Source organism: Vulpes lagopus, chromosome 2, assembly GCF_018345385.1.
Source record: "Vulpes lagopus strain Blue_001 chromosome 2, ASM1834538v1, whole genome shotgun sequence".
Lineage (NCBI taxonomy): Eukaryota > Metazoa > Chordata > Mammalia > Carnivora > Canidae > Vulpes > Vulpes lagopus.
The window spans coordinates 98,435,824-98,460,255 of record NC_054825.1 but is presented as its reverse complement, the minus strand read 5'-3'; the positions used below and the strand labels follow the sequence as shown (position 1 = coordinate 98,460,255).

General features: G+C 42.9%; 1 protein-coding gene across 1 annotated transcript in view; it reads right to left on the bottom strand.

Annotated features, from left to right (window-relative positions):
* Positions 1-17,699, bottom strand: part of MTHFD1L (methylenetetrahydrofolate dehydrogenase (NADP+ dependent) 1 like) — a 188,127-nt gene extending 170,428 nt beyond the window's left edge. Inside the window, exons 1-7 of the mRNA XM_041744611.1 lie at positions 17,374-17,699; positions 9,785-9,869; positions 8,563-8,613; positions 8,419-8,472; positions 6,516-6,640; positions 4,483-4,583; positions 2,452-2,588 (exon numbers count right to left, since the gene is read on the bottom strand). Of these exons, the coding sequence (XP_041600545.1) occupies positions 2,452-2,588; positions 4,483-4,583; positions 6,516-6,640; positions 8,419-8,472; positions 8,563-8,613; positions 9,785-9,869; positions 17,374-17,594 (774 nt within the window). The 5' untranslated portion in view covers positions 17,595-17,699. The remainder of the gene's footprint in view (positions 1-2,451; positions 2,589-4,482; positions 4,584-6,515; positions 6,641-8,418; positions 8,473-8,562; positions 8,614-9,784; positions 9,870-17,373) is intronic.
* Between the last annotated feature and the right edge of the window lie 6,733 nt (positions 17,700-24,432).

Genomic DNA, 24,432 nt, shown 5'->3' with positions numbered 1-24,432 from the left:
AAATCAAAAATCACCAGCTCTGAATTTCAAAACCTAGTCCTTGAATTTTCTTGAATAGGCTGCCACCATGTGGTGACCACTAAAAAGGCACATAGGTTTGAGCTTAAATGTGAGACCACATTTCTTAGCTGTCTTAATGAGAGAAAGAACTTCGTTTATTAGATCCACCTGCCACTCAAATATTACAATTCTCAGTCAAAACACTTGCCTTCCCTGGACAGGACTACAACTGCTCATCTCTGTTCTCATGGGGCACATGAGGAACGTGTATTTTTCGATGTTGTTCTGCAGTTACTCTATTGTACTTAACCCTTTTAATTTAACTTCACAAATTTGCTTGAAATTTTTGAAATTAAAAACTTTTATTAATTGTTCCAGCCATGAAATTGTAAAAAAATGACATAATGCACTTGGACACCCAGCCCATTGCCCAGAAAAAAGGCATGATCAATTTAAGTGAGTTTTCTTTTCACCTACACCCATCTCTTTGTCCCTATAGTTTCCTGATTTAGTTCAAAGTCCATACGTTTCTTTATTCTTTTACTTAATAAATGAAGCCTTAAAACATAGATATATATGGTATTGCTTTTAGACCTTAAATAAATGGTGTCACATGCAATATCCCTTTTGCAAATGCTTTTTTCTAGAAACACTATATTGGAAAATCCTTTCACATTGATATTTATAGCTCAAGTTCTCTTCAAAATTGTCTTGTTTTTGCCCTTCTGCCTCCAGGTAAATTTTAGAATCATCTTGTCAAACAATCCAAAATAATAATAAGTCAAGACTTTAACTCAAATTTATAGATTAATTTGGGCAGAATCAGTATCTTTAAGATATTGAGTCCTCTTATCCATGAACATGGTATCTGTTTTTGATTCTTCAATCACCTTCATCAAAATTACATAATTTCTTTCAAAAGATCAGAAATAACTTCTGTTAAATATATTCCTAAGTACCTTGTATTCCCATTGCTATTATAAACTATAATTTAAAAATTAATTTTTAAAAAATTAATAAAAAATTATGGGGCGCCTGGGGTGGCATAGCTGGTTGAACATCTGACTCTTGGTTTCAGCTCTGGTTGAGATCTCCGGGTTATGAGATCAAGCCCTGCATCAGGCTCTGTACTTAGCACAGAGTCCACTTAGGGCTTTCCCTCTCGTTCTACTGCTCACATGCATGAGCTCTCTCCCTTTGTCTCTCTCAAATGAATAAATCTTTAAAAAGAATTTTTAAACTGTGAGTGCAGTGTTTAGAAATGCAATTGGTTTTTGCATCTTGATCTTATATCCAAGAACCCAAGTGAATCTTACTCACTCTCCTCTTTTTCATAGATTCTTTTGGGCTTTTTATGTAGGTAATATTATCATCTAAGATTAATGACAGGGTAGTGTCTTCCCTTCCAATCATTATAAATCCTTTTTTCACATTATGCCTCTGTCTAGTAATTCCCATACAGTGCTGATTAGAAGTACTGATAGCAGGCACCCTTCTATCTTTCCAAATTTTAAAAGAAATGTTTCTAATATTTCATTATTAAATGAGATACTTGCTCTAACTTTGTATAAATATTTTATTGGGTTAAGGAATTCCTTTAATTTCCTAGACCAAGGGTTTTTTTAGGAAAAAAAATCATAAGGGATTTTATCAAATGACTTTTCTGTATTTACTAGGTGACAGCATGGTTTTTAATCTGATAATGTGCTGAATGATGTTAACAGATTTTAATGGATTTTTCTGATATTAAACTACCCCTGCCTACCTATGCTAACCCCAACCTGCTGCTGGATTTGGTTTGCTAACGTTTTGATAATGATTATTTTATCTAGGTTCACAGATGAATGGGCCTATAATTGCCCTTTAGCATCCTGTCCTCTGGTTTGGACACTCAAAAAATAGGCTAGAAAGTGTTCTCTTTCTATTCTTTGGAGAAAAAACTATCTGTTCTTTGATGGTGGCAGAACTTGTTTGTGTGGTTAGTGGGCAGACTGATCCAATGTCTTTACTGTGTAGAAGTCTAATCAATTTTACTTAAATCCATTTTGTAAGTTACATGTTTTAGAAGTTTTCATTTCATATAAATTTTCAAATTTATGTCTAACATTGTTCATCGCCTCCTTTTTAGAAAATGAGTTTTGTTCTGTGGTTATGCCCCTTTGTTCATTCCTAACATTGCTGGTGTTCTCCTTTTGTCTTGATTATTTTGGCTAGCGGTATTTCCATCTTACTAGACTCTTCCAAGAACCAACTTTTGGCTTAGTTCATAATCTCTCACATTTTGCTTTCTATTTCATTAATCTCTGCTCTTTATTGTTTTCATCCTTTAAGATTTTTCTGCTCCTCTTTCTCTTACTTCTTACATTCAGTGCTTAGTCTATACATTTCTAGTCTTTTCCCTTTTCTAATATAAGGACTTAAAATTATGTTTTCTACATGAAAGATGCTTACCTTGCTTTGAAGATGAGGTGTCTTCCATTGAGAGGTCATTGTCATGGATCCTCTTCTCTGGAATAGGCATTGCAGAGCAGCTTCCAAAGACCCATGGGCTCCTATTATCAAGATCTTCTTTCCATCTAGGTTGACACCTACCCACCGAATGGGAATTCAGTATTATAATCAAAACGTGAGAGCCTTCCTCCCATGCAGTTTTAGTATAAGGAAAAATAACCCCTTAAAATTTGGTCCTCTGAGCCATGTTATAGCCTACGATGACTATCAGCCATAATTTACTCTTTGTGAATATTATGGTAGAGTGACTGAGAAGCATCAGGCTGATAATTCATATGATGGAAAAACATGGGTCTACATCTCAGCTTAATGGCTAATGTCTTAAAGGTATATATTAAAAGTTAACCTTCTAATGGAAGCTTGGTATATATTTTGGAGATTTTTTACTGAAGTTACTGAAGTATAATTGACACACAATGTTACATTAGTTTCAGGTATACAACGTAGTGATTCAATAAGGCTATATGTCATGCTATGCCCACCATAAGTATAACTGCCACCTGTCACCATACAATGGTATTTTAATGCCATTGACAATATTCCCTATGCTGTACCTTTCATTCCCATGACATATTCATTCCATAACCAGAAGCCTGTACATTCCACTCCCCTTCACCCATTTTGCCCACTCCCCCCTCCCATCACAACCACCAGTGTATTCTCTATGTTTATGGGTCTGTTTCTGCTTTGTTTTTTAGATACCACACGTAAGTGAAATCATATGATATTGGTCTTTCTCTGACTCATTTCACTTAGAATAATACCCTCTGGATCCACCCATGTTGTCACAAATGGCAAAGCCTCACTCTTTTTTATGGCTGAGTAATATTCCATTGTATATGTATACTATAGCCTCTCTACCCATTCATCGATCAGTAGATACTTAGATTGCTCCCATATCTTGGCTATTGTAAATAGTGCTGCAATAAACATAGAAGTGCAGATATCTTTTGGAATTAGTATTTTCATTTTCTTTGGGTGAATACCCAGGGAGTAGAATTACTGGATCATACGATATTTCTATTTTTAATTTTTTGAAAGAATCTCCATACTATCCTCCACAGAAGCTACACCAGTTTGCATTCTCATCAACAGTGCACGAGGGTTCCTTTTTCTCCACATCCTCATCGACACTTTTATTTCGTTTTTGATTCTAGTCATTTAATTGGTGTGAGGTGACATCTTATTGTGGTTTTTATTTGCATTTCCCTGATAATTAGTGATACTGAGTAATTTCTTCATGTGAATGTAGGCCATCTGTCTTCTTTGAAAAAATGTCTATTCAGACATTTCTAATTATTTCAATCATATCATTATTGGATAATGAGTTGTGTAAGTTCTTTATGTTTGGGATATTAAATATTTTGGAATTTTTGTTTGATTGTTGTAAGTTTGGGTGTAAAGAGGGACATTTGCTGCTTTTTTACTCAAGCTGAAATAGAGAAAAATTTAGTTAAATTTTTATATATTCAGCTAGAAAGACCTTAAAATATATGAAACACACAATAATAATTTACTAATTCAATCTGATAACTAAGAAAGAAATTATTCATTTCTCTATCACTGACATAAAAGAGCAAGGTCAAGGGGAGAATAGTGGAAATTAAATATTGATTATTGAAAGAGATGCTCCCTGATAAATCCCAAAGTTTCCATACTCTGAACTAAATCTGAAAGCTTCCTCATTTAAATCTTAAACATAAGTTTTTTGAGAGAAGCTGAAGGTTGGGACATTTTTCATTGTGGTTATTCTGAGTGTTCATGAGAGAAGCTGAGCATTTGTTTACAATAGGTCACTCATCTTTACTAGTTTCTTTATAAAATTGTAATACAGTTAATCCTGTTAGAAAAATTTGTCAGTCATTTGTATCTCCCAAAAGATAAGAAAAAGAGCCGACATTGAATATCACCTCCATGTTTCAATTAGAATCTTCCAAAAAGAAATCCTTATTTCTGAAGGAGCCATCCTACCTGACTTTTCAAGAAGTTCAATTACAGCTCTGGCCACAGGTGAGACGTAACATTCATGGGCATCCCCACGGACCAGCCTCCCCAGGTTTATGTCTGTTACTCTGAATTTGAAAATAAGGAAAGTTGTAAGTCAAAACTTGATCACAATGTACTCATCTGTAACACAAGTATGAATCCCAAACAATGCTGGATAAATAGAGTATATTAAGTCATTAAATATAAATTAAAGAATGAGCAGGAATGAAGGCCTCTTGCTTCTTAGCTTAGAGTAGTCCCTCAAGAAACTCTGAAGCAGTCTCTGTGGGTTGGGAAAACGATGGGAATTCTGGTTCTGCCTGGATAGAAAGACCACAGCATAAGGCCATGCTGAGCCTCTCTGTGCACAAGTGCAGGGAGCTCTGTTCAATGCACTACATGGAATGGTGCCACTAACATGTGCAATACTATTGTCATGCAGCTGAGCCCACTTTTTCCTTGAGGGAATTTATAACTCCATCAGTATCAAAATCCAGGACCAATCCTAAAAATCTGCGGTAGTGACCTAGCAAGGCTTGGGATTCATAAGTCTGATTCCCATCTAATGTCAGTACTTATCTTCTTGGGAAATCAAGAAATAAAACCTGAGTGACCATGTACTTTCGATGGCTTCTATGCTCTTCCTCATTCAAATCCAGAAGCAAATAGCCCATACATATCTAGTGGAAACCAATGGTCTCAATACAAAGTAGTAACAAAATGGGACACACAGAAAAGTTTTCACAGTTCTCTCTTTTTATGAAAGATTTGAAATTACACTTTGATAACTTCAGATTCTGGATGTTTTCTAATTGATTAAGGCTTCTTCTCCCTTTTAGTTAGCTTAGTATAGGATCAGAGATTTTCATGACTTTTCAAGCTGTGTTTGGGTCTTTCTGTGGTCTGAACACCTGCAGATGCTAGAGTTAAGGGAAGGAGCCTGGGTGTGCCCAAGAGGAGGCAGCCTTTTAAACCAGCTCCCATGGGATCCCTGGGTGGTGCAGCGGTTTGGCACTTGTCTTTGGCCCAGGGCGCGATCCTGGAGACCCGGGATCGAATCCCACATCAGGCTCCCGGTGCATGGAGCCTGCTTCTCTCTCTGCCTATGTCTCTGCCTCTCTCTCTCTCTCTGTGACTATCATAAATAAATAAAAATTTAAAAAAAATAAATAAATAAATAAATAAACCAGCTCCCATGAGATATACTGGATTGGGAGTCTAATTTTTAAATTTGCTTACAACCTTATAATGCTAAATATATTATGTTCTTTTTGGTCACAGTACAAAACACTTCCTATTTCCATGTAGGAAAGTGAGGTTTATAACTCCCCAAAGTGGGGAGTCCTGATCGCCCACATGAATGAGCAGGACTCCTTGTCTCATGAAGCTAATGTCACGCCAGGACATGAGTCACAGACAAATATTGGCACACCACATATTTGTAGCTTCCCCCTCTAATTTCAAATAAAACCTTGTGTTATGAATAGAAGTGCTTGTTTTGCTTTTCTCAACTGGCCTATGACTAAGGGAGAATATGGTACTGCTGGTGACTCAGGACTCTGGGCCGTTTCTTTGGTCTGGCAGAGTTATCAAGGAAAAGCTTATTAGAAGATGAAGGCTGGCCAAAGGCTCCGTGAAGTCAGGCAGGAGGTTGTGAAATGAATATGCTGCTGTGAAGCACACTATTTCCAAAATGGCACCCAAGCACTACAAAAGGGCAAGTGCATTTTCCAAAATAGGTAACTTTCTTATATGGAATTTTTTTTTAATATTTTATTTATTTACTCACATGAGAGACACACACACAGAGAGAGAGGCCGGCGCTAAACCCTGAGCCACCAGGGCTGCCCCATCTTATATGGAATTTAAGAAGCCCTCACATTCCTGAAATAGTTAAAATACTTCTTCAACTCTTAATGACGGATATAATTGTGACAGTAGAACTAAAAGAAAAAAAGGTCACAGGAGAAACACTCATTTAGCCATAGAGCTGATTGTTTTCTTTTATATTGTCTCACCCATCCACATCTTTTTCTGGCTTCAAGGCATTGAGGACTTTGTTGCTAAATGAGCTCTCTGAGATCTGAAGGGCAAGGCCATGTACTCTGGTGTCTTCATTAATCTTCAGGATTTCATCTATAATCTATAGAGAAAAAACAACACCCATATAATCAGTTTTATAAAAACTAAGACCCAACCAAAAAAGCTTTATATGAAAAACGGATTCATAAAAATGCATGTTATTGTTTCTTTTTCACTCCTTGTTGAAGACTTGCTGTAAAGCATAATGAAGAAAGTCTATTTTCTCTTTTCACTATGTTGATAAAAGCTCAAAAGAAGTATGGCTGAATTCTAGTGCAGTCTTTCTTATTGTGCTACTCCCTGCCACAACAGAACAAAACAAAACCAAACGTTGAGATAGGCAAAAGACGATTTCCTGTCCACAATTATACTCAAGCGAAACACACTGCCAGTTTTTAGGGAGACCAGAAGGCATGAATCTCGAGCATTCCAACCCAGCCCAGACAAGCCCGTATTTCAAATACAATGTGTTCAACAAATGCTTCCCAACTGTCACACCCAAGAAGCCATCACTCAGGTCCTTGTGTTCCCTAGCCCTGAATGGATACAGAAAGCATTTCCAAAGGCTTATGGCTGATAAATGCTACACACAGATATCTCCTTTTTATGGGAAACACAAAAATAACTTCCTGAAAAAGACCAAAGTACAGTCTGGGAAGGTCATGTAAAAGCTAATGAATGGCTAGGTGTGTCTTTCAAGAAGAAAAGCTCTATCTTGTCTGTTTATCTATTTAATGTCCGGAGATAACATATAAGTTTCCTTCCTTCCCCCAGGTTGCTAAACTTTGACGATCCTTCACTTGATTAGCATATACTCCCTTCAGAGAATAGTCTGGCCACAGGATAAAACATTCTGTGACCTAGTATCCCATCAAGGGACCCTCTCCTCCCACTTTCTCACACAGGTTTTTTTCTAGCCTTCTATTCCCCTCCCTGTAAAAGAAAAACCCTTTTGCCTAACTCTCAGAGGATTGTAGATCTTATGGTCAGAGTGTACTCCCTATTGCAATAATCCTTTTGAATTGTTTCTCTCCTAACTCTGGATTTGACACTGGCTAGAATGTGGATGTGATATGCAGAGTTGAATCTGCCATCTGGGATATGATGTAGCACAATAGGGAATAGGGTAGCAAGATCAAAGGAGCCTAAGTTTCTGGTGGCCTTGTGATGCCACCATACCAGCCTGCTTCTAAACTTGACCTATGTATGAGAAAAAATAAATGTCTGTGTTATTTCATATTCTGTTATTTGAAGTTTTCCATCACTGGCAGTCAAACCAAATCTTCACTGCCGCAGCCCTTATGAGGAAAAGCTAGCCACAGAAGGACCAAATGCTAGCATGCCTGGTGGTCCAGTTTCCTCACCACTACTGGCTGCTTCTCCCAGACTTCAGATGACACTTGCAAAGGCTATTACTCCCAGAAGTTTTGCCTGGAAAGGACGCTGAAGATTATCTCATCCTATGCCTTTATTTTATTGATAAAGGCAACTACGATCCAGACAAGCCAAGGGAACGGCCAAGGGCAAACAACACGTCGGGACAGAATGAAACCAGAACTAGTCCTCCAGACCCCGACTGCCAGACGATTTCCACTAGACGCTGCTGCTGCAGCCAAAGAAACATAACCCAAGTCGCCAAGTCATAGCTCAAGTCCTGAACAGAAACATACCAAATACGTCAAGGAGCATTCACACTAGAGGGAATAGTAAACTCTTCCCTCTAAGAGTTCAGCCACAAGCAAAGACTGATCTGTTCCAATGACAACTAAGAGACACCAACAGGTATATTGTATCTAAAGAGGAAAGCACCCCGAGTGTTCAAGTCCCCATGGTAGTTACCTCGTCTTCACTGCTATCCGGAGGGAGACAAATGTGAGTGATGTTCAGACCAGCCTGCAAAGGGGACACAAGGTTATTCCATCACTGTAAGAGAACATATCATCAAAAAATTATAACAAATATGTAGAATTCAACGATCCTCACCTCCTCCGCCAAATTCTGGTTTATTTCCTGCATCAAGTTATCATCACCTGCCTTAGGAGATTGGGAGTAAGAGGGAGAACGTAAGTACAACAAAAATATCTAAAAAAAGCACAAAAAGTGATACAGAGACTAATTTTGTGATTATGAATTATCTAATTAATTAGAAAGAGAAGGATATACACAATCTTATTGCTCACAGAAGGAGACTAATAGCTGGTATTTATTCACCTATCAGTCTCTCAGCTTTCAAATTATGTTACTTTTAAAAAGTAACAACCCTCCTAAGGCACATGTAGCCGCCCAGCCAGGACCCCTTTCTCAGTGAGGACACCGAAGACACGGTTTAGATCACGTGCCCATAGCTGGAAAGCTTCCAGCAAGCAGAATCCTAGCAGGTCTAGGCTCCGATCATTTTTTTTTCTACCCTTCTTGCTTGCCTATCTTTATAAAGGGATGTGGACACAGACCCCAAGAATGCGACTGACTTGAGCATAGCTCCGATCCTGAAAATCACGGCGCCGATGGAACTACAGGCTGCTATTCTGACACATTAAGTGCATGCCAAAAACAACAGTGGCAGCCCAACTGCTGTGCTGTGTTAGCTTACAGGCTTGGCTCACCTCATTATTTCCCTGCACCTGTCACCCAATGGGGATGCCAAGAAGGATGGCAAACAGTGCCAACTACAGTTGCAAATGAAGGGGCTGCAGCCAAAAGATGTACATGAAATGCAAGGACCTTCTGACATGTACTGACGTTTGAAGAGCCAAAGTTACAGCAGGCTTTACCCGATTTAGTAGTAAGATTACTAAATACCGTGCCTCTCCAAGCATCTGCCTTCCACAGAAACAAAGGGGGAACCTTTCCTCACAACGTGTTCAAATCGCATCTGATAAGCATCTATGAGCACGTACAGACACAGTTCATCCTATGTAACACAACTTCTGGGGGTACCTACCTCCTAACCTCTCAACGCTACTCATGTCAAAAGGAGAAGGACTCACAAAAGACCCACTCAAGCAGGGTGGTCACTAACCAGTGATCTAGTAAAAAGCAAAATGACCAAAGGAAGAGGGTGATGACAGTATTTTCATCTGTGGCCTCTCTTCCCTGTTAAGACCACTTCTGTGACAACAAATGCCCCTGGTCTTTCTGTATACAATTATCTGCTACATTGAAAGGCATCCTAAAAGAGCAGCACTGAACCATGGTCATAGCTTACCTGAATAATAGCAAGCACCGGCTTAAAGGTTGGGTTTTTTTCTTGCAATAAACTCAGAACCTCTTTTGAATTCTGAATGACTTCTCTACAATGAGACAAAAAGAACACACACAGTCATTCATGTCTTTGTTAACGACCAGAAAGGACGGATACAACACATTTTCCTAGAAAGTTCGTTACTGTAACTGAAATTAGATGGTACAGGATGCGTTGCAAGGTGGGAAGTGTGGTGAGGAGAGGGCACAATCCTGATATTTAAGTGCAACACAGGGTATGCTATAACCGTCAAACCCTAAAAATAGGCAGAGGTGTGCAAACTAAATGTCAACAATTAATTTTCAATTAGTTCTCTTGCATTTTCCAAGTTTACTTTAATAAAAATGTTTTTTTTTAAAGATTTTATTTTTTTATTCATGAGAGACAGAGAGAGAGGCAGAGACATAGGCAGAGGGAGTAGCAGGCTCCATGCAGGGAGCATGACATGGGACTCGATCCCAAATCCCAGGATTATGCCTTAAGCTGAAGGCAGCAGCTCAACCGCTGAGCCACCCAGGCATCTCTTCCATTTCTTTTTAAGTAATCCCTTTCCTCCCCCCCACACCCATGGGACCCCCTGGGGACTGCAAACACTGAGGGAGGGTAGCAGAGACTAGGGAGGAGGCTCACTGTGGGGATAAATGCCAGGGCCCAGAATTTAAAAGAATGTGAAGGGATTGGGTGGGGAAGAAAGCAGAGGGAAAGCGAGGGGGTGGGGGGTGGGAACAGAAATACTCGGATGATGCATCGGAATTTGATATGCTCCCAAGGCCTCTTAGGGAGAGAGCCTGTCAGTCCTCTGGGCTCCCCACCACCCAAGTCTGCATCTGGATTTCTAAAAGTCCCAGCAGGTGCCACCTCCATCTTAGCACCACTGGGAGGAAGGAAAGGGGTGTGAGCCGAGGCATCGCAGACCTAGATAATGTGGTACAAGTCACATGCTCCTTCTGCAGTCTTTGGGGGATGAGCAATTTCAGACCCCTTCACCACCATCGCTGTGAAGTGGTCCTGCATATGAAGTTGGCTTTTGCTCTCTCACAATAATAGACAAAAGGCTCAATCAAGGCAGCAACCAAACCCCATGTTAAGACCATCGTTAAATGTTGCTTTCTGCCTCCAATAGGGTCTTAACAATCTTCCAAAAGCTACAAGGTGAAGTTCCAGGCAGATAGCAGCAGCAGTAAATGGCTGAGGGCACGGAGGCACTGGTCAGCTTCTCCCAGCTTTCAAAGAAGCAGATGAACGTACTGGAGGGAACTGCTCTTGAGGAGGTAGATGAAAAGAGAGGGGTGCTCAGCAGACATTTTAAGGTTTCAAAACTCAACCAGGGTGAGCCTTCCTACCTGACACTGGGGACTTCCTACCAGGGACAGAATGGGCAAGGCATGCAACTGCACACAACCTGGGAAGATTTTCGTGTTTTGTTTCCAAACACTTGGCCGAAACAACTTAATCCTCCCAGAAATAACTGTATTATTGTGTTGAATAAACGCAACTACATGGAAGTTCACAAACTGCCTTACAAATGGGCACTAAATTTAATCTCCTCTCACATCATGCGTGGCTGAGGGCCACACGCTACGCCGTTTCCCTGCCTTTCCTGACTGCTAATTTGGGCTGACTTATTTCTCCCTGGCTCTGGAAAAGGCACTGGAGCGGAGGTTCCAAGTGGTTCTTGGCAGCCGGCGGGTGGATCGTCTGGGGAGCTTGGTAAGAAGCAAGGATTCTGTGCCTCACCTCAGAAAGTCAGATTCAACAGGGCTGGGTGAGGCCCAGGAACGTGCATTTTCATTAAGGGACCTAGGTGGCTCTGAGGCACCAGTAGAGGGGAAAGAGCCATGCACCTCTGGGATGCAGGCCTCACACGGACCAACACGATCAGTTCACGGAGTCTCTAACCAACTCCAGTAGCCTCATCTGTGAAATGGGTGTCCAATGGTGGATGCCTTTGTTCTCACAGTTGTAGTCTTTTTCTATAACTCAAAGCTACCCTGGAACACTAAAAAATACTCATTTGATGGCAACAGTTAACCCCAAAACATTCATAGCCTTGACTACCCCTCAATAAAGTGAAAGGACCACACACTTCCATAAAAGCCCAAATCTGTCACTAATAACACTAACAAAGCTGGCTAATTCTCTAGTTGTAGGTGTAATGAATGTTTCATTCTTTGGGGTGACTCCTTATTCCTACAGTGATAAACAAAGTTAAGCAGGAAAGCAGTCACTAGGCTCAATAAATCTAAAAAGTAGCATAAATGTTTCTAATCAGAGATTTTCTCACTCCTGGTGGAAAAGCTGCTGTGTCAACTTCCAGCTAGAAGGCAGGCAGGACTCTCCAGCCAGGCTGCCCATGTGCAGCTAAAACTCAGAACTTTATTATACTGAAGAAGATTGTAATAATTTGTAACAATATAACTAGTAGATTAAAGGATCTACTACTAGAAGGACTTCAATTACCTCCATTTAGACCTTTAACTTTCTAATTGATTAAATTCTTCCTTCCAGTTTATATCTTAACTCAGGGAGAACTGGAAGGCAAAGCATCCCTAGTAGAGGGGAATGCAAACTACCCCCTCAAGCCATAAGGACTGCCCCAAGCCAGCAAGACCCCCCCCATCCATGACAAGATAATGACCTGACCTTTACTGGCCACCACCTGCACCCACTGACCTTAGTCACCCATATTCCTTACATAAACAGAGAAGTATTTTCAGCACATTAGAGACAGTTTTTGAGATGTTAGTCCACCATCTTCCTGGTGTTGGCCTCACTGAAATAAATCTCTTTCTCGTTTCACCACTTGTCTCTTTGCCTTTGGATTCGGTCACTGGTAAGTGGCTGAACCTGTTGCTTGGGATCCTCAGAGCCCGACGCTCTTGCAACCCTGGCGCCCTGGTTACACCACCAGCGATTCCACTGGCATGCTGGTCTCCCTTTGGCTGTGAAATAATGTGTTCACTGGGCATATGGCTGCTGGGATAATGACCTAATTTCTCAGCCTCCTTTACAGCTAGCTATGGCCAGATGCCAGAGTCAGAGTCAGCAGCTGGTAACTATTTAAAACTACTAATTTAAGTAAACCCCTGAGTGAAGAGCCACTTTATGAATTTCAAAGGCAAAAGAGGTAGCAGTGCACATGTAAAGTTAAAATTGCCAAAATGGTGTCTTCCAAAGACTGCCATCAGTATTCTGAGAAATACCAGGCTGAAAGCACCACAGAGCAGTTTAATAAACCCACAGCACCGGTAATTTACTGGATACATTCAATATAATGGTAACAATAGTACTAATAAAACTGATGATGGCTTGTATTATTGGGTACTTCCTAGCATTTTCCTCTTTCACAGAATTTGGAGTGTGAGCAACACATGGCCACCTGGCTAGAGAGCACATTTCCCCATTTCACCTTTAGCTTGATGGGGTCACGTCACTAACTGGTGGCCAACAAGGTTGGGAGCACTGGCCAGAAGAAAGCAAGGAATGTGCAGCAAAGGGAAAGATACACCAGCACCCCGGTTCCCTTTCCATCTTGCTGGCTGGGAGACAGGAGCAGCTGCCTTTTATCCAGATCTGGACCAGTGAGCAAATATCAGAGTCATCATCCTACCTTCCCTGTCTACCTTCCTCTGGCCAGGATGGTCCATATCACTTGGGGGTATCTTTATTAAAGCACACTAGCCTGTTTCCAGCTTATGCAGAGCCTGATCTGGGAGCTCTAACCTTATTTGCTGTGTGACATCCAATGAAAGACATACTATTGTTTCACAAACCACTAAGAAAGAAAACCAAGCTGTCAGTTAAACTACGGTATGACCTTTTCTTTCTTAACATAGTATGTATTTTGTAAGTATTAAAAGAACTTTTGGGCAGCCCTGGTGGCCCAGCTGTTTAACGCCGCCTTGGGCCCAGGGTGTGATCCTGGAGACCCTGGATCAAGTCCCACATTGGACTCCCTGTGTGGAACTTGCTTCTCCCTCTGCCTGTGTCTCTGCCACTCTGTCTGTGTCTGTCATGAATAAATAAATAAAATCTTAAAAAATAAATAAATAAAATAAAACAACTTTTAAGACTTAGACATAGATTTTTTTTGTTGTTTGCCATAAAACCACTCATAGGGGCATAAAAAGTAAAACTGCAATATTCCTAAAACTTGTTCACATTCAGAATATGACTCTTCTGAGGTGTTTTTTTCCCCAAGCATTTAAGTAATCTCTACATCCAACATGGGGCCTCAAACTCATGACCCCAAGATCAAGAGTCACAGGCTTCTTGGACTGAGCCAGCCAGCCACCCCCTAAGTGCTTTTTTGATTTGAGCCCTTGGCAGCACTTTCTTTTTTGTTCTCCCACATAAGACTACCCTCTGTGCCATCAAGCGTATTCGTGATGCAGTATTTTTTGAAAAACCTTATCACTTTTGTCCCTGGGGTTCTCATTAAATTCCTGACACTCATTCTGCAAGTTTTAATACTAGGGCTTTCTTGATTCTACCAGTTATCAATGGACAGTTGTCAGACAACCAGAAATCATCTTATTTCCTAAAACAGCCCTTCCATGACTTGTCCATGGAAATACTGAGGGTTCCTGGGGAAATGAGTGGTCACTGTGCTTTTGAGGGAGCTTATTCGATAACTTTTCTGGTATATGTCTATGAAATACATTTTAAAAACCTTACACAGATTCCTGGATCTCTATTTCTACGTGACTTTATTAATTTTTTTTAAAGATTTTATTTATTATTCATGACAGACACAGAGAGAGAGAGAGAGAGGCAGAGACACAGGCAGAGGGAGAAGCAGGCTCCATGCAGGGAGCCCAACGTGGGACTCGATCCCAGGTCTCCAAGATCATATTCTGGGCTGAAGGCGGCACCAAACCGCTGGGCCATCGGGGCTGCCCTCTACGTGACTTTAGGTAGGCCCACCTTCCCCTCTTTCCTCCAAGCCCTTAGAGAATCTCCTGGAGGAAAGTTTTGTTAGATGATGCACAAAGGTCAATTAAGTTACAACAATAGGCATAGCCCATCTCGACTAATAAGTGATGACTGTTATGTGGCCAACAGTGATTATCAGACACAATCGATTGAAAGACCAGTTTTGGAGATATTAAGAATACACCTCTTAGGATCAGCAGAGTATAGTAATGTCCATAACAACTTTTGAAGTAGGTGATGATGGTTCCCATTTTGTATATGAACACAGACCAAACAAACAGCTTGCCCCAATTCTCACATCTGGAGTCATACGGCAAAGCAGAGTACCTATCCCTGAACCATAACTCTATGAAACAGTAATTCATTGTACAACACTTTCTCCTTTTAGTTAGAACAGGAGCGCCAGCAAACTATGGCACATCGGGTTACGAACAGCTTTTGAATTTTCAAATAGTTAGAAAAATCAAAATAATATATTATTTTGTAGCATGTGAATATCATATGAAATTCAAACGTCAGTATCCATAAATACAATGGACTTCCATTAATTAAAAAAATCTATGAAAATCTGTTTTTTCTCACATAAAAGTACCTACCTAATAGCTTCTACTTTGCCTTTTGGCCAGCAAAACCTGAGCTATTTACCATCTAGTCCTTGACAGAATTGCCAACCCCTGGCTTAAAATGCTCTAAAAATAAAAAAATAATAGCCAGTATTTGTGGAGGTATTGATATGACAGTTCCTGGATTATGCATCTTGTAGATGTTCTCTCTTGACTTCCTTTCTATAACCCTCTAAGGAACACTACCATTCCCTGACTGTGGTGCAGGAATTGAGACTAGCATCCAGTACCAGTAGGATCATGACTATTCTGCTTATCTCTAAGTCAGGCAGTGAAAAGAATGATTTCGAATAAAATCCACAAATGAACCCATATTTTTTATTGTTGGTAATGAACCCAAATCTTGAGTGAAGTATTCACCCATCATGTCACAGGCATTCACCCTACACATGGCACTCTTCCCATTAGGAAGGATCTAGCAGTGAACAAGACACAAGGCCTGTGACCCAAAAGAGGTTGGGGGAGACCCCATTCCAGGTGGGGGAGACAGACAATAAATAAACAAGAAAGAGCTACCCAGAAAATAAAAGGGTGATGAGGTGATGGTTTCTGACACCCATACCTCTTCAAACCCTAATCTAAGGTGAGCTCAGCTGTACACTGGTGAAATTCTAATGACTCCTACATTCAGAAGGACAAGATAAACTAAGCAAAAGGCTCCTAAGAGTCATTGGCCACATCCTAAAGGGCTTTGGAATCAAAGGAGGTAAGGGCAATTACCTTTACCAGGAGGAATAGAAGGGGGGCATCTGGGTGGCTCGGTGGTTAAGTATCTGCCTTCAGCTCAGGTCATGATCCCTGGGTCCTGGGATCAAGTCCCACATCAGGTTCCCACAGGGAGCCTGCTTCTCCCTCTGCCTATGTCTCTGCCTCTCTGTGTCTCTCGTGAATAAATAAAATCTTTTTTTTAAAGACTGATTGATTGATTGATTTATGACACAGAAAGAGAGTCAGAGACACAGGCAGAGGGAGAAGCAGGCTCCATGCACCGGGAGCCCGACGTGGGATTCGATCCCGGGTCTCCAGGATCGCGCCCTGGGCCAAAGGCAGGCGCCAAACCACTGCGCCACCCAGGGATCCCCGAATAAAATCTTTAAAACAAACAAAACAAAAACCAAGGATGGACAGAAGGAAAAAGGAAGGGGATGTGAACGGATGGAGGGCAGTGTCGTCAGTGACGGGGCCACCCGGAACCGGGAATCCCCGTTGTGGGTGGGGAGGCAGGCAAGGGCTCTGCCGCCGCCTCCAGGTTTGTCCTGCGCGCTCCGCGTACCCACGGCTCCAGGCGGGCTCACTCGGGGCTCTCTCTCCCCTCCCTCCCGCGGCCGGGCAGGGAGGGCTCCAGACGGGAGGGGAGGGCGGGGGGAAGGGGAAGCGGGAGGGGGAGGAGGAGGAGGATGGAGAGGGAGGGGGAGGGGCAGGGCGGGGGGGCGGGCGCCCGCGGGGCCGCAGAGGGGAAGCGGGGCAAGGCCGGGCTCAGGCTCCCTCCGCGCACCTGGGGGGGGGGGGGGGACGGAGCTGCGCTGGGGGCTCCCCGGGCGCCGCGCGGCTCCGCGTTAACACGCCCAGAAAACATTATGCAACTCGAGAAAGCGCGCAGGAGGCCCGCAGGAGGCTGCGGCGCGGCGGGAGGGGCCGGCGGGAGGGGCCGAGCTTCGCCCCCGGGGCCCCTCGGCCCCGCCCCGCGCGCCCTCCGCCTCCCGCCTCCCGCCTCCCGCCCCTTCCCGCCGCGCAGCCCGCGCGTTGCATCAGAGCCGGCGGCGGCGCACGTGGAGCGGGGCCCGCGGGCTGGGCGCGGCGGGGGGGATGCCCGCGCGGCCCCGGCCCCGGCCCCGGCCCCGGCCCGCCGCCGCCCTCCCGGCCGCCCGCGCCCCCGGCAAGTTAGCACCAAGCACTCGCGAGCCCGCGCCCGGCGAAACCCCCGCGGGGCCCCCAGCGCCCGCCGAGCCCCGTCGCCCCGGCCGCCGCCACCCGCGCCGCGCGGCGGCCGCTCACCTGACGATCGAGCCCCGCACCGGAGGCGCCCGGCTGCCCTGGCCGCGGCTGCTCCCGACCTGGGCGTCCCGCAGCCGGCGCTGCCCGAGCAGGCCTTCCCCGCCGCCGCAGCCGCCGCCGCCGCCGCTGGCGCGAGCCGGGGCCGGGGGGCGGAGCGGCGGGCCCGGAGGCCGCCCGGGACGGCGGAGCCCGCGCAGCAGGAGCGGCAGGCGCGCGCTCATGGCGAGGGCGAGGGCGAGGGCGAGGGCGCGGGCGCGGGCGGGCGAGCGCGGGCGCGGGCGCGGCAGGTCCCCCTCTGCGGCCGGGGATGCGGCGGCGGCGGCGGCGGCGGCAGAAAGGAGCCGGCCTTCCTCCTCCGCCGCAGCAGGAGCCCCTAGGGGGCACTGCACCTAGAGGCCGTGACGTGAGGGGGCGGGGGCCTGCGGGACGCGGGGCTGGTCCTGGGGGCGCAGTCTCCGAGGCGGCCTGCCCCGCGCTTGCCTGGGCGCTGCTGGGAATTGGACTAGAGGGAGAGATCGGGGGAGGATGGATGGGGCACCCGGGGGGCCGGCCCCGCCCTGGGCTAGCGCGTCCTCCCCCGGCTCGGGATGCTCACCCTGCCCCAGGTGGGCCCCCGCCCTGGAGGCCGCCGGGCCCTGCCTCGGCCTCCGGGAACCCGGGCTTGGATTTACTAGGCTGGGGGTGCCCTCGCGGTGAAGAAGTCCATCGGAGAAGGACAAACGTCATATGGTCTCATTCATTTGGGGAATATAAAAAATGGTGAAAGGGAATAAAGGGGAAAGGGGAGAAAATGAGTGGGAAATATCAGAGAGACTCCTAACTCTGGGAAACAGACAAGGGGAGGTGGAAGGGGGGTGGGGGTGACTGGGTGACGGGCACTGAGGGGGCACTGGACGGGATGAGCACTGGAGGTTATGCTATATGTTGGCAAATTGAACTGCAATAAAATATATACCAAAAAAAAAAAAAAAAACAATAGTGAAGAATGTGTGGGTCTTGGAGTTCGCAGGCCAATTTGTAGCCTTGGGCAAATTAATCTCTGTGAACCTCAACTGCCTTCACGGTTAAAACGAGATATCGATACTTTGTAATCTTCTCAGGATTATAATTCCCAAGTAGAGTGGGAATAAAACTAGTGCAAACTACAAACACTGTTTTTGCGGTTGCTAAGCCCTATACAAGGTGCTGGGGTGACATCTCATTTAATCCTGACAAATGTACAGATCTTTCTGGAGTCATGATGGGGTGACCTGATAAATTGATCTTCAATCGAAACTAGGTAAATTGAAAATGCATTGAATACACCTAACCCTAGCATCATAGATTAGCCTAGACTACCTTAAACACTTACTGTAGCCTATAGTTGGGCAAAATCATCTCCCACAAGGCCCATTTTACAATAAAGTGTTGAATAGCTCATGTAATTTATTGAATGCTGTAGTGCAAGTGGAAAAAAGAATGTTTATATGGGTACTGACTGGTTGTCAGCATGTAGGGGCAGAGACTGGCTATTTTTTTTTTTTTTTTAAGAATTTATTTTTGTGTGACCACATGGCTAACTGGGAGACTCCTCTGGCTACCACTGCTCCAGAATCAGGAGAGTATACTGCTGAATATTGACACCGCAGTAAAAGAGCAAAATCCTGTTGAAGCCCGGTTTCTACTGAATCCTTATTGCTTTCACAACATTGTAAAGTAGAAAAATTTTAAGTTGAACAGTCGTAAGCCAGAGACTGTGTAATGTGTTGAGTGTTGTCCTTTCAACCTGGGGGTAATAAGTCCAGAGAGGTCACTTGTTTCATTGACAGAGCTAGAGTCCAATAATCATGTTCTTAGTCTTATACTGTTATCTGCATTTTTCATTCAAGGATGATTGCTTCATGTGACACATTTTGACTTTGTAGGATAGAGAGATAGCTAACATTTACATCCCTGTGAGGTAGGTATTACTACCATTTTACATAAGAGGAAACAAAATCACAGAAGTTATACCTTGCACAAGCATATAAATGTTGGAAAGGAGACTTGAGTGGTCATTCACCTGCTGCCAGAGATGATCTTAGGCAAGTCATAAAACCCCTTGGAGGCTTGCCTCCAATTATAAATTCATGACCATTCATTTAGCAGACATTTGTTGGACAGTAGTGAACACTGACCACTGGTAACCAAGATGAAAATCACCCAGTCCATAGGGAGGATATAGGAAATCTCTGCATCTTCCTCCTAATTTTGCTGTGAATCTAAAACTATTCTAAAAAATAAATTCTTAAAAAAAAAAATAGCCAGTCTCTGCCCTCAAGAAGTTCCAACAGTAACTCTGCCCCAGTAGTGACAATTTGCTACTCCACCTGATGATTGCTGACAATAGTGACATTTAAAATCACAGTGGAGGGGATCCCTGGGTGGCGCAGCGGTTCGGCGCCTGCCTTTGGCCCAGGGCGCGATCCTGGAGACCCGGGATCGAATCCCACATCGGGCTCCCGGTGCATGGAGCCTGCTTCTCCCTCTGCCTGTGTCTCTGCCTCTCTCTCTCTCTCTGTGACTATCATAAATAAATAATAATTAAAAAAAAATTAAAAAAAATTAAAATAAAATCACAGTGGAGACCACAAATTGTATGATCCTAATTATAGGAAATGTCCAGAATAAGCAAATCTGTAGACACAGAAAATACATTAGTGGTTGCTTACAACTCTGAGTAGGGGGAATGGGGAAATGATAGCTAAGGGGTACAGTTGATGAAAATGTTCTAAAATTAATAATGGCACTGGTTGCACAAATTCATGAATATTCTGAAAATTGTTGAATTGTACACTTTAGTGGGTGAATTGTATGGTATGTGAATTCCATTGCAGTAAAGCTATTACCAAAAAAAAAAAAAAAAAAAAAAAGAAAGTTTATGAAATAAGGTATGTCACAAGTGCTGGTGTTTAACTGTTCTGGAAGAGAATCAGAGACAACACCCAAGGATCTGATGCTTGGGCTGAGTGTTATTTTTTTTTTAAAGATTTTATTTATTTATTCATGAGAGGCACACAGAAAGAGAGGCAGAGACATAGGCAGAGGGAGAAGCAGGCTCCATGCAGGGAGCCCGATGTGGGACTCAATCCCGGGACGGAAGGCAGATGCTCAACCGCTGAGTGTCCCCTAGTGGTCTTTAAATCCATATATACTATTTGTTTATAAGCTACAGAAGAACATAAAGTAAAAAATAAAACCATTCCTAACACTATCACCGAAATGTAACTATTAATTTTGATCTCTTTATTTGAAATTATTTTATAAAATTGCAACCATACTATATATACATCTCTTCTTCACTTACTATATATCTCTTTTAATGATGTTGGAAAGGAAAGCATTTGAAAAAATGGTTATATATTATAATCTATTTTGTAGGTAGACCATAATTTATTTTACTTCTCTCTGTTGCTGGTTGTGTTATTTCCAATTTTCGATGTGACAGTGCTGCTGTGAATATTTTTTCATTCATTGGTCCTTCTGTGTGCTGGAGGAGGAAAGGGAAGAAGGATGACGGGAGGCCACTGACCTCTCAGTCACCCTTTGCTGAAACAGTTTTCAGAAAACTCAGAACTAGTAATTGTTAAACTGAAAAAAAAAAAAAAAAAAAAAAACCAGTGCAGAGAAGTGATGACAAACAACACAATATCCTCATGTAAAAAAGCAACCCTCCTGATCATACTTAATTGCAAGGAAAGTACTGCATTTTTATGATTTCCATGGTTCCACATGGCATAGTAATTTCCAAAGGACTTCTCAACATTTAAATAAATAACCTGTATGGATTAAAAATTTGAATAGAAAAGATTAAGTTAAAAAGATCACACCTTAGTCAACTAATGAGGAGCCACAAAACTTACTTGTTAATTGGAAATACCTAATACTGAAGTGACTCAGACTATATATATGTGCTTCAAAGCCATTTTGGATAAAGCACCTCTGGAGACTGTTCCCAGTCATCAGCAGAAGCCCATGGCCATTCACACCTCTAAGGTGATACTCTACATCTTTATTTTTATTTATTTATTTATTTATTTATTTATTTATTTATTATTTTTTTAATCTACGATAGTCACACACACAGAGAGAGAGAGAGGCAGAGACACAGGCAGAGGGAGAAGCAGGCTCCATGCACCGGGAGTCCGACATGGGATTCAATCCCCCGTCTCCAGGATGGCGCCCTGGGCCAAAGGCAGGTGCCAAACCGCTGCGCCACCCAGGGATCCCTCTACATGTTTAATAGATGATACATTCAAGTGTAATAATGTCCTGTACCTAGAGGCATGTTTTTTTTTAACTGAACTAATATTATACTTTTTAATCTTAAACAATTTTAGGTGAAAATAAATTGCTATTTTTAACATTAAGGTAATAAAACATTTTTTGAATCAGAGATTCATGAGTTATAATAAATGCTATTAAAGTTGTTAGATCTCCCACTCTGCTTTGGCTGTGAAATAGTGGAACAAAATGAGGGTGGAATATTGTGTACATGACATGTAGGACAAGTTAATGGCACATGTTTGCTTTATAATAGTTGATGCTTAATTAAAATATATTAGGATTGTGACCTTAGTACGTAATTTTTAAAGATTTCTTTGAGGGCCGCCCTGGTGGCTCACCAGTTTAGCACCGCCTTTGGCCCGAGGCATGATCCTGGAGTCCCGGGATTGGGATCGGGATCGAGTCCCACATGGGGCTTCCTGTATGGAACCTGCTTCTCCCTCTGTTTGTGTCTCTGCCTCTCTCTCTCTCTCTCTCTCTCTCTCTCTCATTCTCTGTGTCTCTCATGAATAAATAAATAAAATCCTTAAAAAAAATTTCTTTGAAAGGTCCAGGACAACAAATGGCTGTGCTGATCAAGCCAGTTAAAATATTTGACTTGACCTCTTCAAATTCTGATGTGGATGATGTGGAGGCCTTGTCTTCTGTTCACTTTTCACTCCCTCACGGGCCTGGCCCTGAAGTCAGTACAGCCTGAGTCCCAGATGCTCACGTTCCAGAAGAAAGGGATTTGGGTTCTTGCTCACTCATATTGCACATTTGCCAGACAGAAGAATAGGAAAGAAAGATTTATGAAAATAAATTGAAGATCCTTCATATTCCCAGGTTTGTTTCATGAGGACAATTATCTCCTTTTGCCAGATATGTCTGGATTTATTTACCCAAAACTCAAATATATATTAGTCTGCTTAGCAAAGGCCAACCACACTAAAAGGTTTCCATTATGTTGAGGCCTTTAAAAATTCACTCACTAATGTTCTTCCACTAGTGGATGGAAATCATTCGGTGCACTTTGAGATAACATTTGGACATAAGCCAAAGAAATTTCATTTTCAGCATAAGGAATATGTATTTGAAATTAAAATAATATTCCTACATATATAGCAGGAGAATGCATTAGCTCTATACCAGGCTCTATGCTGGGCATGTAGTCAAGGAATCAACTGTGAACAAGACAAGCACAGCCCTGGTCTCACTGAGTTTATTTTGTACAACTACACAGTAGAACACAGGCATATGAATGGAAAGTTAGAAGCATGATAGTTCAGAGCTTTTAAGAGTACTGCAAAGAGGAATCTTCCTAGACCTGGAGAGTCATAAAAAGCTTCCTGAAGGAGATGATGCCCAAAGGCAATACTTAAAGATGACTTAAGAGTGGAGCTAAGAAAAGGATGGTGCTGGAAACAAATGTTCTGAGTAGAAGGAACCGTGTGAGCCACAGTCTGGAATGAGAGAGTGCTGACTCCACCTCTCCAATCAGAGATGTTGGACTGTTGGAAAAGGAACAGCCTCTCTGTAAGGCAGCCTTTGGAGGAACAGCATCCTGAAGGAAGAGGTAAATGTTAGTTTGAAAAAAGAAATGAATTAGGGCACCTGGATGGCTCAGTGGTTGAGCATCTGCTTTCAGCTCAGAGTGAGATCCTAGAGCTCTGGGATCAAGTCCCACGTCTGGCTTCCCTCTGGGAGACCGCTTCCCCCTCTACAAGTGTCTCTGCCTCTCTCTGTGTGTCTTTCATTAATAAATATATAAAATTGTAAAAAAAAATAATGAATGAATTAAAGGGACTATTTAATTTAAAAGATGAGGATGTAGAAGAGTTTAAGCAATGGAATGGAAGGACACAAGGAAAAGATAGGGGAAGAATAGCAGCAAGGGAGAGGTGGTTGAGGAAAAAGCAAGACAGGAGTGCGATCAAGGAAAGATGGTGAGAGGGGCATACGTCCTGGGACATGGCCCAGGATATCAGTGAAATGGAGCACAGCGATTTGGGTAGTCCAAATGCCAAAGAGACAAACCCATAAATACCAGGAAGGTTAAAAGTGTAATGAGGACACTTGGACTTTTCAAGGATCAGGACAGATTGCACTTCCATCCATCCTTGTATGGATGAGGAGACTTTGGTCTCACAGGAGGGACCACCTGAATCTTGAATGGTTTGCTTGGACTTAGAGAAGCTCTGAATCTAATGCAGCTCATCGAGAGCTCCTGAGGAGTGGCCCACACCAACGCTGACCTGCAAAATCCACATCATTATCAACCAGCTCTGCAGGTGAGGCAAGGCTTGGAGATACTTGATCCCCTTATCTTTAACTGCAGCTGATGCTTTTCTTTGAATAAATTCCTAGATGTATAATTTCTGAGTCAAAGATGAATTTTTGGTATTATTGATCCAAGGTTCATTTATTAAAAGTTCATACCAACTTATATTCTCATTGGGTTAGAGTGACCACCCTTCTCTATCCTTAAGGATATTGGATCACTAAAAAAATTTATATGTCACAGAACTGCATCATGTTTCTGAGACACCTCTATCACTTTTATTTTGCATTTCTTCTTGCATTGTCTTAGTCTTATCCTAGGCTGTAACTGCAAGGACATCTGTATAGCAAACAGCCTTGGAAGATATAGTATCTCCCTCTGGGGCAGAGGGGAGATATGTTTATTGTCTAGAGAGTAAAGATAATGGCTCCCTTCAGGTGCAAAGATGAGACAGATTTGCTATTGGCCGTTTATGACTGCGGATTCCTAAATTC